The 19,767-nt window shown below is 40.6% G+C and overlaps 1 protein-coding gene across 8 annotated transcripts in view; it reads left to right on the top strand.

Annotated features, from left to right (window-relative positions):
- The window catches only part of LOC141766120 (retinoic acid receptor gamma-A-like), a 93,119-nt gene that overhangs the window by 46,112 nt on the left and 27,240 nt on the right, over positions 1-19,767 (top strand). For 3 of the 8 annotated variants that reach the window (XM_074632693.1, XM_074632684.1, XM_074632701.1), the window contains one exon: positions 15,283-15,687. In XM_074632693.1, coding sequence (XP_074488794.1) covers positions 15,519-15,687 — 169 coding nt within the window. In that variant the 5' untranslated portion in view covers positions 15,283-15,518. Of the gene's footprint in view, positions 1-9; positions 218-14,693; positions 14,785-14,982; positions 15,166-15,282; positions 15,688-19,767 lie in introns of those variants that run through there. The other 5 variants (XM_074632754.1, XM_074632675.1, XM_074632726.1 and 2 more) reach the window with 5 other exon arrangements.

The raw sequence follows: 19,767 nt of genomic DNA, 5'->3' as shown, positions 1-19,767 counted from the left end.
GGAGGAGAGAGAGAGAGGGAGAAAGGGTGTGTGTTAGTGAGAGAGAGACGGGAAAAGGAGAGGGAGGCGGAATGCAACAGGCTGAGCTCTATCGTCGCCGTGAGAGGGACTTCTGACTGACAAACACAACTACTACGCTCCTTCTCAGCTATAGTTTCTCCGCTGACTCACCCTCGCTAACCACCACACTGTGTGCCGTGTTCACATCCCACGTCTGGTAAGTTTCAATCCCATTTTTACAAGATCTTCTTTTCCTTATAACTTCTGTCGGTGTGTGTGTGAGAAAAGAAGACATGTCAGAGCATGAGTGAGATGTGTGTGTGTTTCTCTTGTCTCTCTCTCGCTCTCTCTCTTTGTGTGTGTGTGTGTGTGTGTGTGTGTGTTTCTGGGACAGCACGAGCGGAGAGATTGAGTTTCCTGAGGACAGCTTTAATTGAGAACAGAGATTTCGAGCGAGGGAGAAAGAACAACAGAAACAGCTAAGGAGGGGAATGAAAGCTGATCGGCACTTGCATGTGCTCCGGGGCCGCTCCATGTGAGGAGATGAATGCTTGTGGAGATGTATGTGTGTGTTTTTTTCCCCACTGATGGATGCACATCTCTGTGTTTATTCCTGACTTCACGAACCCACAGTTTCTGAAAGATTATGAAGTCCTCTATACAGAAAAATAAATGAAAATGTGTTATGTTAAATAATGGATGTTAGAATTCCCCTTAAAAAAAGAGAGAAGAAGTTACTACACACTGTTTTCTATCAGTCTTGGTGCCGTCTGAGTGCTACAGGTGAGCCCGGTAACCATCTCAGGCCATTTTTCCAGCAGCAGACGAAGTGGCTGCTCTAGCCTGCAGGCTCTCAGCCAACAGACTGGCTGTCAGACTTGATGGATCACTCCATCAGCATCACAAATGGCTGCGTAGGTCTGGTCTACCTGAGTATGAACACACTCAGTCACTCATCCCCTCCCCGAAGGTTACGTAAACAGGTTTCCATCCACACAATTACATAAGCGGGATGGAAACACTGAAATAGGCTACTCCGGATATCACAAGACAGTCTGCTGTGTGTCTAATCACTGCTGCTTTGCATTGTGTGTGTGTGAATACACTTACTGTCCCCCTTTTTTTATACAGTCTGTGAATCATTTCATCCTCTGTGCGACATGTGCTGTATAAATACAGATGCTTTGCTTGATTGATGATCGTGATTAAGATGCTATTTATCTGCTGAGTGCTTCTTCCCAGCTGATCCGAGCTGCCCTCGTCTGTCCGCTAACACCACCCTGCTGAGCATGCCACTCCACGCTCAACGCGAGGCCCCGCTGCCAGCTATTGTAGCAAACTCTCGACAAATCTATTCCAGATTAATTTTCCTTAATGTGCGGAGGAATGCTCATAAGCACGTCCACAGGAATAGGTGGACGAGTCTATAAGCGGGGCATAAACATCTGGGTGCAAACAATACATAGTATATTAGAGAGCACATTCTGGAGAGCAGTGACAGACTCGCTAAATATAACCGTCCTTCTTTGTTGTCGCCTTCTTCTCTTCTGATTGAGGCTTGATTTTACCATGCTTTTCATCACTTGGTCATTTTCTCTGTCAGTGGACGTCCGCAGAGTGCCGGCTACTGAGTGAACTCTGTCTCTCTTATCCCAGGTCAGATTTATTCAGCTTTTAAAATCTAACATTTAGGGTGGATGCATCTGCTTTTGGTTAAGTCCTGTTTTTTTTTTCCTTGGTTTCATCATTTGGAGAAGAAATTTTCTAGCAAGAAATGTGTGCATGGTTTTGGGTGTGTTGGATATAACTCCTTTAACTGCATTGCAATCTCATCTTTGTTCTCTACACTTTTCAAGAATGACAGCCCCTCAGGCTGAGCAGGCTGTCTGGCTCCTCTCCCTCTTTCTTTCTCTCTGTCTCACTGACTTCTTTCTTCTTTATTTCCTCAATATAAAAAAAAAAAACCTCCATCTTCGCTGGTCCGTGTCAGCTGAGTTTGATTTTGTACAGGGTTGTTCTTATGCTCGCTACACATAAATGGAAACTTGGAACGTCCGAAACAAGAAGCGAGCTTTTGGTACTTGTTTTTGAGAGCAGAAGACACAAATGTTTTCTTGTTCTGCAGAATTACATACGGTCGACAGTTATTTTGAGAGCCATGCACTGGCTGTGGTTCGGCCTGACGTGCCCAATTGGCTTCAGAGATTTGGAAATCACTTGTAACAGTCATTATTACTTTTTCAACATTCAAGACTGAATGTGTCTCAGTGTGTCTAAAGAGTTTCTCAGTGTGTTTAATCGTGGCCCGGGGCTGCTCTTCAGTGCAAGCTACAAGTCCCTTTAAACACACTTCTAATCCTCTGTGTGGAGGAACAGCAAGGCACAGGTTTTGAGTGTGTCTGTGTGTAAGACATAGACTGTGGGGGGTTCAGGCGGTCTTTAGACACACTTTTCACTTTAATACTAAATGAAAAGCTGCCTACCAAATGCCTCAATTAGGCCTGACCCATGGCCCGGGCTGCTGAGCCTGGAGCGACAGGACCTGACCCCGGCTCCGACCTGGAGACCTCCGGCAGCCCACAGGGTTGGCTCCACATAATGACAACATTGTGTGTTTTATGAAGCATTACTATCATCAACATCATCCCCATTAGCACTGCTAACACAGAATTCACACTGTGTTATCCCAAGTATGTCGGACAGTTTAAATATGTGTAAAGCCATAAGTCAGTCGAGAGTCAAGTGACAACTTTGTGGTAAAGAATAAACAAGGTGCCCGTAGTGACTGTCAGATCATTTTCTAATGGCTGGAGATGATTTGATGATTGCGGATAGTGTGAATATCTGTTGATTATACTGTATTTTATAATCCAAGTTAACAATAATCATTTCTAGGGCTTTCCTCGACCAACTTTAGTCAACTAACACTCATATGATGTCGACTAATCTTTAAATCTTGTGTTTCTCAGAGATGTGCTCACAAGTTTCTTGGAAATAAGTAATTCAGCATGAAAAAAGCATAAGAAATGACTTATTGACTAAACTAATCGACTAAGAGGGGGCAGCCCTAATCATTTCTACATGAATTGATTCATTGTTTGGTAGAGCTCAAACTGACAGCTTTAAATTGCCTGTTTTGTCCAACCAACAGTACAAAAACAGTTTACTATGATAGAAGATTTAAAGAAACTACAAGTATACATATTGAGGAAGTTGGAACAAGTGAGTGTTTGGCAGTTTTGAGTAAAAATTGGGGTAAATGATCAATCAATAATCAAAATGGTTATTTTTTATTATAGCATAGCATTATTCTAGATGCTTAAAGACACTTAATATAAACTACATAAGAAAAAGTAACACAACACTAATAAAAACAACAAGCATATATGTATTAATTGAAAACTTGGATTTATTCATAAAGTTTAAAATGACCTTTTTCGATTCTCTGATTTTGTAGTTTTTTATAATACTAAAATCTTTTTTATAGAAACATGCTGTTTCAGTTAAACACATAGTTTTCCATGTAGTTTTAGTGACTGAAAAAGTTACTTATGCAAAAATATTTTTTGTTAATAATTCCATTGATTGTCAACTTGAAAATTGCAATGTTGAGGATACCAAGTTTAAGCACATTCAGCTTAACTAAACTCTTTTCTGACAGTGGTTGTGTCCATAAACATTTTTATATGATGGAAACATCCCTACAGTATATTTACTGTAATTCTATTTTAATAAATGTGCTGTGGATTGAAGACTGAGTTGTAAGTCCAAATTCGGGTGTGAAGTTAAAGGATTAGTTCAACATGTTTTGGAAATATGTTTATTGGCTTTCTCACAGAGGGCTAGATGAGAAGATTGATACCACTCTCATGTTTGTATACTAAATATGAAGCTTGGCTTAGCATTAAGACCATAGACTGTATATAAGAAGTGGACGTAGTCAACGAGACGACACCCATTGGTTTGTGAACTGCAGTTTTGAAGCCTCGAGTTAGGCATATTGGCCATCGGCACTTTGGTTTTTAGGCGGACAACGCCTTGGTAGCGAGCTGTCAATCACAAGGTAGCCACGCCCTAAAGCATACCCTGCTTTATGGTCTGTTTGACTCTAAATGGGACCATAAATTACTAAATGAACATCAATGTTTACAATGTTTACTGAGGTAATAAATCAAGTGAGAAGTAGGCTCATTTTCTCATAGACTTCTATACAATCAGACTTCTTTTTGCAACCAGAGGAGTCGCCCCCTGCTGGCTGTTAGAAAGAATGCAGGTTTAAGGCACTTCAGCATTGACTTCACTTTTCAGACTGAGAGGTTACCTCAGCTAGCCCGACTGTCCAAAGATAACAAAATCTACTTGCCAGCACCTCTAAAGCTCACTAATCAATACGTTATATCTCAGTTGTTTAATTTAATGTGGGGTTTCTTGGCCAGGCGCTGTGACTTCCTGGTCCTGACAGAGCCGTGTTAACTGTTAGCTATAACCTAAGCTAACCAGCTGCTTAATATTTGCCATAGAGACATAAGAGGTATCAATCTTCTCATCTGACTCTCGGTAAGGAAGTGAAATCATGTATTTCCCAAAATGTGGAACTATTGTCTTTTTTGTTGAGAAGTCACAGTGACCTAATGTATCAGCTTCGTCCCCCTCAAACTTCATAGTTTTTTTATATCCTCTATATAAACTAGGCAACGGAGATCCTGTTTACTGGAAATGATTTCCATAAGATCAATGTCTGGCAATCATTTAGAAAGATGTCTCTGAGTAATAACGCTTGGAAAATCAGATATCAAATGTTGTTTTGAGGCCTAATATATAGATCTATGTGTACATTCTTGACTAAGCTAACAACATAATGGCTTGCTTAAAACGAAAATATGTGTTTGCCACAGCCAGAAACAGTTTGTGGTTATAAGATGGCTGTCAGACGCTGATGGTTTATGGCCCAGCAATATTTGTATTCCTCAAAAGGCATTTTTACATGTCAGTTTGACATAAAATATAGTACGGTCATTTGTTGGAAAATCTAATTATGTTGTTTGTGGGTGATGGTGCCTGTGTTTTTTCCCCTCTGTAATGGTTTCTGTGTGTCAGTATGTGCATTTTCTACTTGGTGTGTCTAGCACAGATCATCCCTGGCTGCGTTCTCTCAGAATGCGCCAGATTTGATTGTGGTTTTATGGTTTAAAGCTAATTGTCCCTGCTGAAGTCATGTTTTTCCTTGCATTTGGCTATTTTTTGGGGCATTTTTAGCCTTCATATCCACTCAGACTCTGCCTTTTACTTTACTCTGAGGCTCTGTGTCATGCACAGAAACTCTGTTTCAAATGCAGACATTGTATTTAAGTCTTTCCTCTGTTGTTCAAGTCAAAAGTGTCTAAAAAGTGTTCAGTATTACACTTACAGTAGCAAATAGACTGAATGAAAGAGAAGGAACAGCAGATAAGCAAAGCTCATATCCACAAAAGAACAACTCAAGATAACAAAACCAAAAGATTCAAAAGGAGAAAGTCTGTAGCAACTTACTATTGAATACCTGCCTATTTTCCAGCTGAGTCACATTGCTCTGGATTGAACCCACACACTGGAAGTTTGGAAACAGGAAGATGACTAAATAGTTGGAAAGAGAAAAAAAAAACCATATTATTTATATTTTCTATTTACTGGCAGATTGATCATGAAAGACCCCAATAACCTCAGCCACATATTGTTACCGTAGCATTGGGTCGGACACCACCAGGCTCAGGGTCAGCTTCATCCTGCAGGCCATTAGAGGAATGAACTCTTGAGCTCTGAGATCATTACCATCATCATTACCTTAAAACTGTCACTTCACCCTTATATACTTGTACTTAGTGTTTTACACCTCTCACTCTCTCTCTCTCTCTATACATATACTGTATATACATGTATATATATTATATATATGTAACCCTCACATGTACTGCATTTAGCATTAAAAATATGCTTTAATCATAACTCAAACCTAACATGCAACAACAGCTGTCAGTGTGTCAGTGTGCTGACTTGACTATGACTTGCCCCAAACTGCATGTGATTATCATAAAGTGGGCATGTCTGTAAAGGGGAGATTCGTGGGTACCCATAGAACCCATTTACATTCACATATCTTGAGGTCAGAGGTCAAGGGACCCCTTTGAAAATGGCCATGCCAGTTTTTCCTCGCCAAAATTTCGCAACAAGCTAGTATGACATGATTGGTACCAATGGATTCCTTAGTTTTTCTAGTTTCATATGATATGTATTTATAACTTCTCATGAACATTCACTACATTCCTGTTTACAGTCAGTTTATTTATTTGAAATACTGTCTACACAAATGACTTTACTAATATTTTATTCAAGTCCCTTGCTGGTTACCAACCAGAAATCATTGAACCACAGATAAAAATGGCATTTGTTCATAACGGAGTTAAAGTCCACCCCCTAAACATGGCTTACTAAAGTCAAGATGATCACCTTTACACCTGTTTGTTTTGCTGATAATCTATCCATACACCTTAATGTTTATTGCCCTCAGGAGGGACTGAGGCAAAAAGGACCAGAGACAGAGACAGAAGGGGCGCCTCTAACTAGAAGCCGATTGATCGTGGATTTTTAAAGGTTGATATAATAACGATAGTTTGGAGCAGGAAACAGCTGAATGATCTGCCGATATCTTCTTTACTTCTTCAGCAGCCTAGTCGGCTACTTTTGCATACGACGTTTTTAATACATTTTAATAAATTTTGTCACTCCAAATTTAATAATTCTTAAGAGAATATCCTGAAGTGTGATTTGGTGAATTACATCATTGGAAAATATTAAATTGATTTACAATGGGCAGTGCGCTGTTCTGTGGCTTACAGTATGACTGGCCAGGATTACTTCTGTTGCGCGTCTCGTTCATTGTTAAATGACACTCTTTCAAACCATTAATGTTGGTGCATATTCCCAGGGTAAGAAGGATCCTGTGTCTGTGATTTCATTTCATGAATGGATAGTTACATGGCTGGATTATTTAGAAGAGAGAACGCCATAATGGTACAGTAAGCAAGTTAAAGTAACAGTGAATGATATATTTTCCTCCCTGTCTGCATGTCTTGTATCGTGGACAAAGAGCTGAAAGTGTTGCATTATGTATTTGAGAGATAACTTGTTTTCTCCCCCTCTACCTTGACTTTGTGTATGGAGCCTCCCACGTGACTGGTAGCAGCTGTGCAGCAATCGGCCACTATCAGAGCCCAGTTTCGCCAATAAACGATAGTTTATAAAATGTCATTTCGACACTGATTAATCGGCCAAACCGATTAATCGGTCAACCTCTACCTCAAACCACTGACCAAGCACTGATGCGTGATACTACTCTTGCAGTCAGCATGCAGTCAACCCTTTCCAACTAATAGACCTATTCAGATTCGTTCCATCAGTACAACGCTAGTTCTTCTAGGAGAGTTCACTTTGAAGTGTCAGTAATAATGAGAACCTGTCTATGTGGTATTGATGGGGGATTTTAGGATTGAGACAAAAAAAAGAAGTTGAGGGTGATCAAGAGCCTGTTCAGAGTAAGACTGACTCGGTGATGCTGGTAGAAATGAAGAGGGACTCAGAGTGTTTGAAGTGTAAAAGAATTGTAAAAAACAGACTGATGCATGCTGACATGTGCAGAAGTACTGATGGCCACCATGCAAGAGTACACTAGCAATACAGCTGTTATATTGCTGCCACTGTGAAGCCTCTCCAAACAGTAAGAGCAGGGCAGGAAACTAGGAGCTATTAGTCCTTTCAGATGGATACTGTTACCTGGTCTATAAAATAATTGGTTCATATCCAAGGCAATTGACTAAGCAAACTTTTATACTGTGGATAGTCAAGAGTGCCAGCTCTAAACGACGTGTATATTTCTTTTTAACCTACGCACGCTGATCAAGCTCCATTTTCTGAGCACTTTAACTGAAGCGGCTGTTCATTCACTAACTGACACTGAAAGACACTTCCTGTTACCACACATTTCTCAGCCCTAAAAGTGGACTCATTATACCATAAAACTGAAGATTAACTGTAATTCTCCAGTCATCTATTCCCCTATAAATGCTGCACCACATTATCTCCACACCAACAGAACATTTTTCTATAATGTGCAGAAAAAAAACACAGAAAATGTAACCAAAATTCTCAATAAAAAAAAAGATTGATGGATGTAAGACCAAAACAAATCCATTAACTGCCATAACTTTTCATTATGTGTAGCAGTGAACTTAAGAAGTCAACTTTCTGCCGCTCCTTACAGAAAGTTAAAATTTTAAACACAAAATACAGGTGTTGTCATTAAGCTGTATGTATTTATGTTGATTTTGTCAGATGACATTGCAGTCCTATGGATGTGGGATACACTGAATTTCGACGTTTCTGAATAAAAAAAGAAGTTTCATATCAGCCTTGTATCAAGCTTGCAGAAAAGCACAATGCCACGTCATTAACTTTAAACGATTGGTTATGTTTAGGCAACAAAACTACTTGGTTAAGGTTAGGAAAACCATCATGGTTTGAGTTAAAAAAATAGAATAACGTAACTAACGTAACACATATCGCCCAGCCTTACTTTCCTCTTGATTTCCTTCCTACTATCACACTCCAATGTCTCCATAGCTACATTTGCAAGCTGAACAAAAAAACATGAACTTTCCTCTTTCCTTGTACAAGTCAAAAGTGGCTAAGAAACTTGTTCAGCATTACACTTACAGTAGCAAATACATTTCAGAATAAAAGAGAAAGAACAGCAGATAAGCAAAGATCATATCCACAAAAAGAATAACACAATATAACAATGCCAACAAATCTGTCAAGACAAGTCTGTAGCAATTTAGCTACCATTACCTATTTTCCAGCTGACTCATAATCGCTCTGGATTGAACCCACACAATGGAAGTTTGGAAACCGAAAGATGACTAAATAGTTGGGAAGAGAAGAAAAACATATTTGTTTGATTTTCTATTTACTTGGAGATTGATCATCAAAGACTCTAACTATTGAACTGTACTTTTCCCTTTTTCACTTTACCCTTATATAACACTCGTCTAACAACCGTAAAGTCAACGTTTAGTTTTGGATTCACGCGGGACACGAACAGCGGTTTTGGGTGAAAGTGTTTGTGTTTGTTTTAGGGCTGTCAATCGATTAAAATATTTAATTGCGATTAATCACATGATTGTCCATAATTAATCGGGATTAATCAGAAATTAATCACATTTTTTATCTGTTCAAAATGTACCTTAAAAGGGAGATTTGCCAAGTATTTAATACACTTATCAACATGGGTGTGGGCAAATATGCTTGATTTATGCAAATGTATGTATATATTTATTATTGGAAATCAATTAAAAACACAAAACAATGACACATATTGTCCAGAAACCCTCACAGGTACTGCATTTAGCATAAGAAATATGCTCAAATCATAACATGGCAAACTGCAGCCCAACAGGCAACAACAGCTGTCAGTGTGTCAGTGTGCTGACTTGACTATGACTTGCCCCAAACTGCATGTGATTATCATAAAGTGGGCATGTCTGTAAAGGGGAGACTCTTGGGTACCCATCCATCCATCCATCTTCAACCACTTATCCGGGATTGGGTCGTGTCGTGGGTACCCATAGAACCCATTTTCATTCACATATTTTGAGATCAGAGGTCAAGGGACCCCTTTGAAAATGGCCATGCCAGTTTTTCCTCGCAAAAAAGGAGTGTAAATTTGAAACGTTATTTAACCTCCTTCGCGACAAGCTAGTATGACATAATTGGTCCCAATGGATTCTTTAGGTTTTCTAGTTTAATATGATGCAAGTTAATATATTATTAACTTTAGCTTTAAACCTGAGCCCGCCACAACCTAAAAATCACAATTTGCATTAATGCTTTAAAGAAGTTAGTGGCATTGAAACAATTTTGCGTTAATATTTTATCATGGCGTTAAAGTGGCAGTAGGCAGTATATTTTTGGCATCATTGGGCAAAAAATCCATAATAACCTTTCAGCATATTGTAATTCAAGTGTTCTGAGAGAAAACTAGACTTCTGCACCTCCTCATGGCTCTGTTTTCAGACTTTAAAAAATCTAGCCCGTGACGGGAGACTTTGACCAATCACAGGTCATTTCAGAGAGAGAGCGTTCCTATTGGCTGTGCTCCGGTCACAACAGTACACTACAAGATGATTCTGAAAACATTTGAGGCGAGAAATAGGCATTACAGTAACATAATATTGATTCATAGTTGATCAGCGCTGCCTAGTTTGACCGTTTGGTCGGAGTTCGCGAGTGATTGACAGCCGGTTCTCATAGACGGCAGATGAAAAGCAGACCTCAGATCAGCTCTCTGAAATCTGGCAGATGCCGTTAGGAGCACCGGAGGATACAGAGGCACATGATTATTTTCAGGTTACCTGTTTCATGTACTACAATCAGGATATAGTGACTGTTTTATAAAAATAACTTATTTTAATCATATTTGCTGCAATGTCATCTACTTCAGCTTTAACTTTGACAACTTACAATGCCTACATTTTTCCTGGCGACTGGGCTGGTCTGTCCCACTCCTGACCAGATGTTGTCAGAGAGAGTTTGTTGTTTGCCGACCAAAATACAACAGAGATTTTTATGAAAACAACCTGGGGCAAATTTTCAAGTGCTGCTTACATGCAGAAGGCGTTGGCACAAATGATTGTCGCCTACAAATTGTGAGTCCTACAGGGGCTCTCCCATGCAGTGGTTGCTATTTGTTTTGATTAGTTAAACATGTCAAAGTGAGAGAAAATAAATGATATCATGCAGCTTTACATGTTTGCAAATTTGGTGAGGTCGTTTTCACATGTAAATGACAACCAGTTTAGTGTGGACAGACTCTCAGTAATGACCTTCTGTGTGTGTGTGTGTGTGTGTGTGTGTGTGTGTGTGTGTGTGTGTGTGTGTGTGTGTGTGTGTGTGTGTGTGTGTGTGTGTGTGTAGTTTCATAACTATAACCTCAAGCAGATTTGGGTTGGAAAAACCATAAAGTTTTAGTCACAATTACACCCCCGGTAACGAAGTCCAGATGATGCTCCTAATAAGCACTTAAAATATGTTGTTCCAAAAAAAAATGTTTTTGTCATTTCATCTGTTTACAGCTGAAAGATGTTTACAACTGCTGCAGCAACGCGCCGAACACAATGAGGTAGCTCCTAAAAGCGTAGTTTGACGGAAGTTATGTGAAAACAAACAAAGTTGACGGTATGTAGTGGCTGGTTGGAAAAGACAGAGAGGTGGAAAGCCCCAACGTTTTTACACTAAAGCTGTTTTTAATCCTCGTAGTCTGGGAAAAGGGAGCATCAGTTTTGTGTGCGTGAGTGTCTGTGTATGTGTGTGTCAGCAGGACCAGGACCAGGTGACCCAGTCTGACCTGACCCAGCCAGGTCTCATAAAAGCAGCATTGAGGCCTGGAGGCCCGGAGACACAGCACTGCTTTTGTTGCCCTACCCAAGGTGTATTCCCCCTGGAGGGAGAGCGAGGGGGCAGGCGGAGGGGGGTGTTACTCATTAGAGAGAAAGAAACCGTTCCTTGGCTTGGGCACACATTATTTCATAGTTTATTAGTGGAAATAAAACCGTTGCTTTATTTTTATGTATGTTTTCTGCAACTGCTCGGCCCGTCTTTTTTTTTTTTTTTCTCCCTCCTCCCATGCTGCTTTGCCACAGTCCGTTCTTTCACTTATTAATCCAGTTTCCAGTATGGCTCTAATTAATAGGACTCTGTTCACTTCTTACACATGGTCTGCCAGATGCTTGAAACTCCCTCCTATGCTCCTCCCTTCCCTTTCTTTTCCTCTGTTTCCCTCTATCTTTTTCCATCTCTTTTTTTCTGCTTTCGACACTTTATTTTTTCTTCCTCCTTTTTATACATCTGGCTTTCATACTGGTGATTTCGGTCTTTGAATTTGATTGGTTAAAGAGAACGACTCAAAAGCTGCATCTGGAGGGATCCTCCGTCCTATATTTACTCCTTCATTCTTCAAGGTCAATTGCAGCTTTCAATGGTGCTTCAGCATGTGTGAACGCTGTGTGTTTTCCACTGATTACTTGCCCATGAACATGATTAAAGTCACAGAAACATCTGTGTATGTTCACTTCTGCAAGCCTACATGTCCGTGCTTGTATGTTTCTGCGTTCAGAGAGGCATGTGCGTGCATATGTTTTTGCAAAATGTGACCATTCCACACCATGTATGTAATCACTTTTTTTAATCGCTACACACTTTGTCAACCTGGCCAACCTGTGTTTGACATTTTCTGATCGTCAAACACAAAAGTTCTTTGTGAAAATAGTCGCAGGGACTCTCCCTAACTGGCCTTCGTAGTGAAGAGAAACCACAGCGGAGCCAAGCAGTTACAGAAAATATGTCAATATGGGAAATATGACTTTAAAAACAACACTCACTGCGCTGACCTTGTGGCTTTGTGTGTGAATGTGTTAAATGTGCTGTACGTGTGCGCGTGTGTGGGAAGAAATAGCTGCTGCAACAACAAAAGGATGTAGAAGAATTTAACTCTAATAATAGTAGCACAGATGCCAGATGATTAGTTTAATATTTTGTCCATTTATATCAGTGAGGGTAGACTAAATATTAGAAACACCCCTCAGTATGCCCCTGAGGCCCCTATGATGCCATGCAATTCAACACTTCTCTAAAACATTTTTAACTAAAGCTGAACACATAATCTTCATGCAAGGTTGGATTTATTGCAGTGCCAGTGTGTTAGACTGCATTAATTAAAAAACAAACACATGTTCTCTGAAGTCTGGAGCACACTGTTGTGGTTAAAGCTATTTAATAAGGTGCAGCAGCTAAACGTTTAAAAAATAATGCATGTTTTCATCAGAGCAAACACATTTTTTTTTCATTTAGCGCTATTGAGCCATTCAAAACAGTTTGGTATATATTGGTGCAATAGAGGTGAATGGTTTTGAAATTGTGATTTTTATTAGGGTCCGCAAACTGACAACGTCAGGCGGCGAAAGCCCTATTGAAACTGAAGGAATTATTATTATTAAAATGAATAGCATTTTTGAGGGCCTTAGGGTGCTTGTTAAACTTACAGACTTATCAGACGTGTTGTAAAATTTGATATTTTAAGGGTCTCGGGCTTGGGTGTTGAAAAATGGCTCGCTAGCGCACCCTTTAAAGTTGAAAAAATTGAGCCCCTCCTTCAGGTTTGACCTACATGTATGAAATTTGGCAAGCAGATGTGACATGTTGAGACGCACAAAAAAGCCTCTTGGAGGCATACCCAAAACCCAACATGAAGTCAGCCATTTTGAATTCAATGTGCAATTCTCAATTAGCGTTTTACAGGCCGTGTACTTTAACAAACTCCTCCTAGAGAGCAGTGTGTGTGTGTTTGTGTGTGTGCGTGTGTCCACGGCTAATCTTGCATCCTGTTGGACCCAACAGCCTAATATTTTTTGTGCTCATCTGACTGTATAAAAGGACCTTTCGTGATTGCAGTGATTCATTCTTCTTGAAAACATTTTATTGATTGTTTTATACCGTCATTGACTGCTGACTCCTCACTCCACTAAACTGGCCGGTAGGGGCCGCAAGTGATTAAGACTCGCTCCTCTCTTGATTTGGACTTCTAATAAGACAATTGCATGTATGCATGCAAATGACAAACTGAACCGAACGCTGGCTACAACAGAGGAGGGCTGGGCTATATGGCCAAAATCTTCTATCCCAATATCGGTCTATATTTCATATCTCGATGACGATATACATCACGATGTAGCATGTTTTCTGGTAATTCAGTATTTTCTCATTTTAAAAACTTGAGTGCAAAATGAACACAAATTTAGTTCGTATTCGTTCAATCAAACATTGCAGCAATGGTTGTTGCCGACACACCTGGCGGAGATCTGCACTCTACTGAGTGCACTTTTCTAGTTGAATTCCTCGAGTACCATTAACAAACTTTTATTCTTCTCCATTATGTTGGGTTGGGTTCCAGAAATCTCAGAAATAGATATCTCAAAACCTGAACAAATAAAACCTAATCTGCATGGTGAGATACCACAAGAACACAAGAGGTCAGTTGAGTGAATTGAACCTTTAAGATGAAACCTGTGGAGCCGTGTACTCTCGCTAAACTAAGAGGTACGGCTTTGGTGTGACTTTCAGTGTGAGTTTGCATATTTCTGTCCTGTAAAGGAGCTCTGCTCTGGCCGGTATTTTTACCTCCACATGTGGAACAGTTTACCTTCAATCAGGTATAGGGCGACCCTTTGCAGCCGCGCTGTAATTGACAGGCCCCTGTGTGTAACTGAGTAATGTGAATATATGTTTACTGTACCTGTATTTGTGTACCTGAGTTAGTCTGTGAGCACAAATGAGAGACAGGGAGAGGGGTTTACTATTTCTCGCAATATATATATTTTGTCCCTCCGTATTTCTACTGAATTTGTGTACTCTTGTTATTAGCTAAATGAGGGACATCTGTAAATTCATAATTCTCTCCCGCTGTCTCTCACCCACCCTGGGTGTTTGATTCCCATGCCGAAGCAGGCCCAAAACAACAAGACATTCTTTGGCCGAGCTGTATTTACCACAGCTCCACCACAGAGAGTTAAGCCCCACCCTCTCATGAAATCACTGAAGGGGATGAGAGAGTCATAGAGAAACAAGAGAGGAGGGCTGCCCTCTTTTAACTTACTGACAGGGTCCAGAGAGCCACTACGGGAGTCCTGAGAGACAGAAAAGGTGAGACATGGTGATCATCACAGACCTGCAGCGGGTTGTGTGCTTCACAGAGAGGCACAGAGGAGGAGGAGGAGGGTTTTTTACAGTGAGAATGAGTAGGTCATGTGTGTCTGTTGTTGTAAAGGGTTAATTGTACCCATGTTGTGGCTGGCTGTTCTCAAGCAGGCTGGCTAGAGTCAGGCTGGCAGAGGGAACAGAGAGACCCTTTATAATACAGTTCTGCTGATTGAAATCATATGGCTTTGCCTGAAATCATCGCACTACTTTGAGAGCAGACAAAAATCATAAGAGAAGTTTTGCTCTTTCTTCTGCGCTCTCTTTTGGCTCTTCGTCCTCTTCACTTATAGACCTCGTCTGGAGTTTGCTTTTGATGTATTTGAGGTATTGTTTTGGCTACTGGTGTTGAATTATTGTTATTGATTTGCAACTGTGCTCTCTGGATCAGACCTTAGTTCCAGTATCTAACCTTTCTTCCTTCTCTTCCCTCCTTTTCTACAGAGTCTGGACCTGGCCAGGTTTTTGTCACGTGGCTCCTGGTTTCTCTTCCTCAACTCGTCAGCATCCCTCTCACCTCTCTGCAGCCTGACGGCGGAGCAGCCAGCAGCTGAGCCCGGCTGCATGGCAGCAGCCCACTTCAAACTCACCGCAGGCCCCTGACGAAGACGACGCAGGAAGAGAAAACAACAAGACATTCAGGGAAAAGTCACCCGAACCACCCAGCAGCACTTTTCACGATGGCAACCAACAGGGAGCACCAAGTGCGTCACATGACCGGCTTCCCCAGAGCTATGTACCCGTTCACCTTCAACTCCATGCGGAGCCACTCCCCCTTTGACCTGCTGGCCAGTAGCCACCTCTTCGGCCGGTTTGGGGCAGACCTTCCCAAAGAGATGGCTGCATTGTGTGAGTAATAAAAACAATTTGTTATCCATTTACACAAACAACTATGGAGTGTATTGCTCTGAAAGATGTGCATCTACAAAAGATTTTCCATTTGGAAAAAAAATCTTTGCAAACTACTTGTCCCAACTGAAAGAATCCCATCGTATTCAGACCTACAGCTCAAAACTACAATGTCACATTCAGCTTAATTCATCTCGCTGAAGAAAATGTGTTAAAAATATCATTATCAGTATCATCATGAGGGTTGCAACTGTTCCAAGGTTGAATCAGAAGGCAAGAAATCCTGATCACACACCCTTGCACATGACAAGATAGTCTCCTAGATGTCCGTGTCCCAACAACTTTGTGTTAAACAGTGGAGACTCTCCACAATTTGTGTCTTCGGGGCCAATTTGAGGTTATAATCAGACTTTAAATCATGCATTGAGGAGCAAAGAGAAGGGAAGAGAAGAGATTTTTTCCGTGTGGTAAACCAGGCGGATGGCAGAGAGGGCAGGCTGGAAAAAAACAGCAAATATAACATGGCGTAATTTTCTGCTTTTCATAGAATCTGAATCTTTCAAACCATCATTAGAACAGAGAGACATGCGTTTCCTCAAAAGAAGGATGAGGAGGCTTTTGGCAGATGAAAGAGTTTCACCATTTCAACTTGCAAAAGCAGTGTGTTTGGATAGAGACCATTCTGAGTCACAGGGGGCGCTGTTGCACTTCACAGTGACAGAGAGACTGAATCAGTCCAGAGAGAGTTATATCAGACCAGAGAGAGTTATGCAAAGACTGACATCATTGTGTAATTTGAATTCAAATATTGCGATTTTAACAAATACTGCAATTTGTAAATTGCAGTAGGTCATATTGCAATTTCGCTAAAATTTTGATTAATTGTGCAGCCCTAGTTTAGTGATATTACTCAGACATTACAGCACTATTTAAGTGAGTCTGTATTATAACTACACTTCCACTCCACACTGTTAGTTCCATGTAATGTTAGTGTTGTAGTAATTTCAAGTTATGTATAATACAGTTGGGTTGTTTTAAATTAAGTTTTTGTAACAATTTCCTCTTTTAGTTCATCTTATATAATATATCAGGATTTTCTTGACTTCCTGTGTAACATTTGCATTTTCAGAATAAATAGATGCACGTCCCCGCAGCCTAAACCCATTAGTGTGTTTATATGAATACTACTTACCTCAGGTTTATCTAGTTCTCTATATTTGACTGCTGTATGTGTGTTGAAGTCACGTCCAAAATTAGGTGGATTAGCTTGTATCCATATTAATCCCTATGTTGATCAATATTCTGTAGACTGTGCAGTGTCTGAATCAAACACTTTACACAGCATCACTCATCCTGTAAGATTGACAACTGGTGTAGAAATACCTGCTGAACACACCTGTCAATCATTGTGTGTGTCATTGTGTACACAGGTAATGTGTTCAGAGAGCGGCTGATATCTGTTTATCTGGAGACTCAGGTCCTATATGACTCTCACAATGTCATTACATCTTTGACATGTTGCCTCCGGGACATTTATGCACATTACAAGCAGAGACAGAAAGATATTAGAGGCCGCGCTGCTTTATGTCAGTCAGGATCGATGACAATACGGGTGGTTACGCGTGACAAAACAAGAGGCCCAGAAAACCTGTCGGGTACATGCAGAATATCTACATCAGTCACAGTTATCTAAGGTATTTCAGCTTTATTTGATAGTTGACGGTAGAGGCCAATAAGAAAGAAATTGTAGATTGTGATAAAACCTGATTTAATTTCTTAAGCTTGTAATGAGACCATAAATTAATAAATAATCAGAAATCTAACTTCAGTTAAAAGTTTAATTCTGTAATGTCTCACTTTGAGCATGTAGTGGAGTAAGACAAGTGAGGCTTTGTGTGCATGTGTGTGATGGGGTGTAACGTTACATTGATCTGGATCAATACATCGATTCAATAATCAATGATCCAATATCATTGATTTGAAATGAAAACATTGATCCATATCATCCTCTTTATTTTGAAATTCCCACTTATTATTTTTATTAAAAAGAATAGATTGTTTTTCATTTAAATGTCTGGACGATCCCAGTAAATATATATGAATACTGTATTATTGTATATAGTATGTATTGTCTCATATCGATTGCAGGTCTCCTGAAATGAATCAAATCGAAATCGTATCATGGTGGACTTTGGGATATGAGCAAATATCGTATCGTTGTGCAAAGAATCAATATATCATATTGTGATGAAACTTGTGATTTACACCCCTAATGTGTACGCGTGTGCGTGTGATACTGGTGTGTGATGGACAGATGGAAAAGTGGGTACGATAAACTGAACCAGGTAAACCAGTAAATTAGGATGTAAAAATGTCTTGTGGCATTTCAACGTTGTCTAAATAGATTATAGGTGCAGTAACCAAGTTTTGAAGTCAAGTTAATTGACCCATAGTGCACATTTATACAGTATATGTGTATGTAGGTTGAAGATCAACACCAGTGATTCAACAGTTACTTTTCCAGATAATGTGATTCCTCACTTTAGCATGTTCATCTTTTATCCCCCAAAATGTAATTACAAATCAGAGTATTGTCATTATTACAGAATTTTGCAGCATTTGGATTTTGTTGCAGGACTGTATGTTGTTGAATTAAAAAAAAAGTCATTGAAGAGGGAAAAAGTACTCCGCTCTAACTAGCTTGCAAACTGTCAAAGCAGGACGTTCCCATGCCAAGAAATATGAAGGAGCTACAGAGGTTTCTGGGAACGGCTGGCTGGAGCCATCGCTTTGTTCCCAACTTCTCACAAATAGCAGAGCCTCTCAACGCTTTGAAAAGGAAACGGTCCAAAGCTGCTTTTGAAACCTTGAAACGGCGTCTTGCTTCCCCACCAATTCTTTGGCACCCGTATTTCACCTTAAGGCCCGAACACACCTGTGTGTCCTGCACCGTTGGCACTATTCTGCCTGTGGCAGAGGCGTTTTGGCCGATTCAGCATGTTGAATGAAGCGAAGCACGAGAAGAGAAACGGATGTGAGGAAAGCAAGCCAACGAGTAAAGTCAAGAGGAAAAACACAGAAGACAACACACGGATATTTTCACGATGACATGGCCATCTGAAGGAAGCTGAGTGGTGAACGAGAGTGGGGTGAAAATGGTCGGCAAACGCTGCTTTGTTTCATTTATGTATCATAACAAGAGCTTGTATATCAGCCGTCCTCGGTCTTCTGTTTGTTTGTTTTTAATGACGAATACAGACTACTGCTACCTGCTGGTATGAACAGTTATTTCCTCTCACGCAGGCGCAGGCATACGTGCTAGTTGGCCATTGGCTGTAGTCTTTGCGTGTTTGAGTGCAACTTTTTGGCCAAGACATGAAGTGACATGAGGTGACATTAGGTGACATTAGGTGACATGAGGCGACGCAACTGGCAGCCTTCATCGCCGTTAGTTCTCTGATGTCGCTTTACCCTTCATCGTGTACACAGATGCCAGCGATGTTGGGTTGGGTGCTGTTATGCTCCAACAAACAGGTTTGGGAAGTGAGTGTTGCTTTCACCTAATATCCAGCAGAGGGGAATTATTCAACCACAGGAATGTTTGGCAGTGGTGTTGGCTTTGGAAAAGTGGCATTACTACCTGGTGGGCAGGACCTTCACTGTTGTGACACACCATTCATCTCTGGTCTGGGTTTTCAAAACTCAGAAACCTAGCATCGTCTTATCCGGTGTAAGCAAGAGTTCACCTTCACTGTTGCATATTGAAATATAATAAAGTCCCTGATGTCGTGTCTTGAGCTCCTGTTGACACTAGGCTTGTCGCGGTAGTCGGTGTTACCGGTGTTACACGGTGGTCGGGCACACACTACATTACGTATACCCACCGCCCCCACCGTCGTTTTGCTTTTTTAACATAAATAAAACCCATTTAGTTCATTTTCCCTTATCAGCGGCATGTTAGAGAGTCCGACGACGGACGCTACAAACTGAAAGTGAATGCATCCGATCCGTACGGAGTCTCAGCTTAGAGAAGCAGGAGTCATATTTCACAAACACGGGACGAGAGAGAGTTGACAAACC

This window comes from Sebastes fasciatus, chromosome 1 (assembly GCF_043250625.1).
Source record: "Sebastes fasciatus isolate fSebFas1 chromosome 1, fSebFas1.pri, whole genome shotgun sequence".
NCBI lineage: Eukaryota > Metazoa > Chordata > Actinopteri > Perciformes > Sebastidae > Sebastes > Sebastes fasciatus.
The sequence above is the reverse complement of the archived record's forward strand: the minus strand, read 5'-3'. Positions and strand labels throughout refer to the sequence as shown.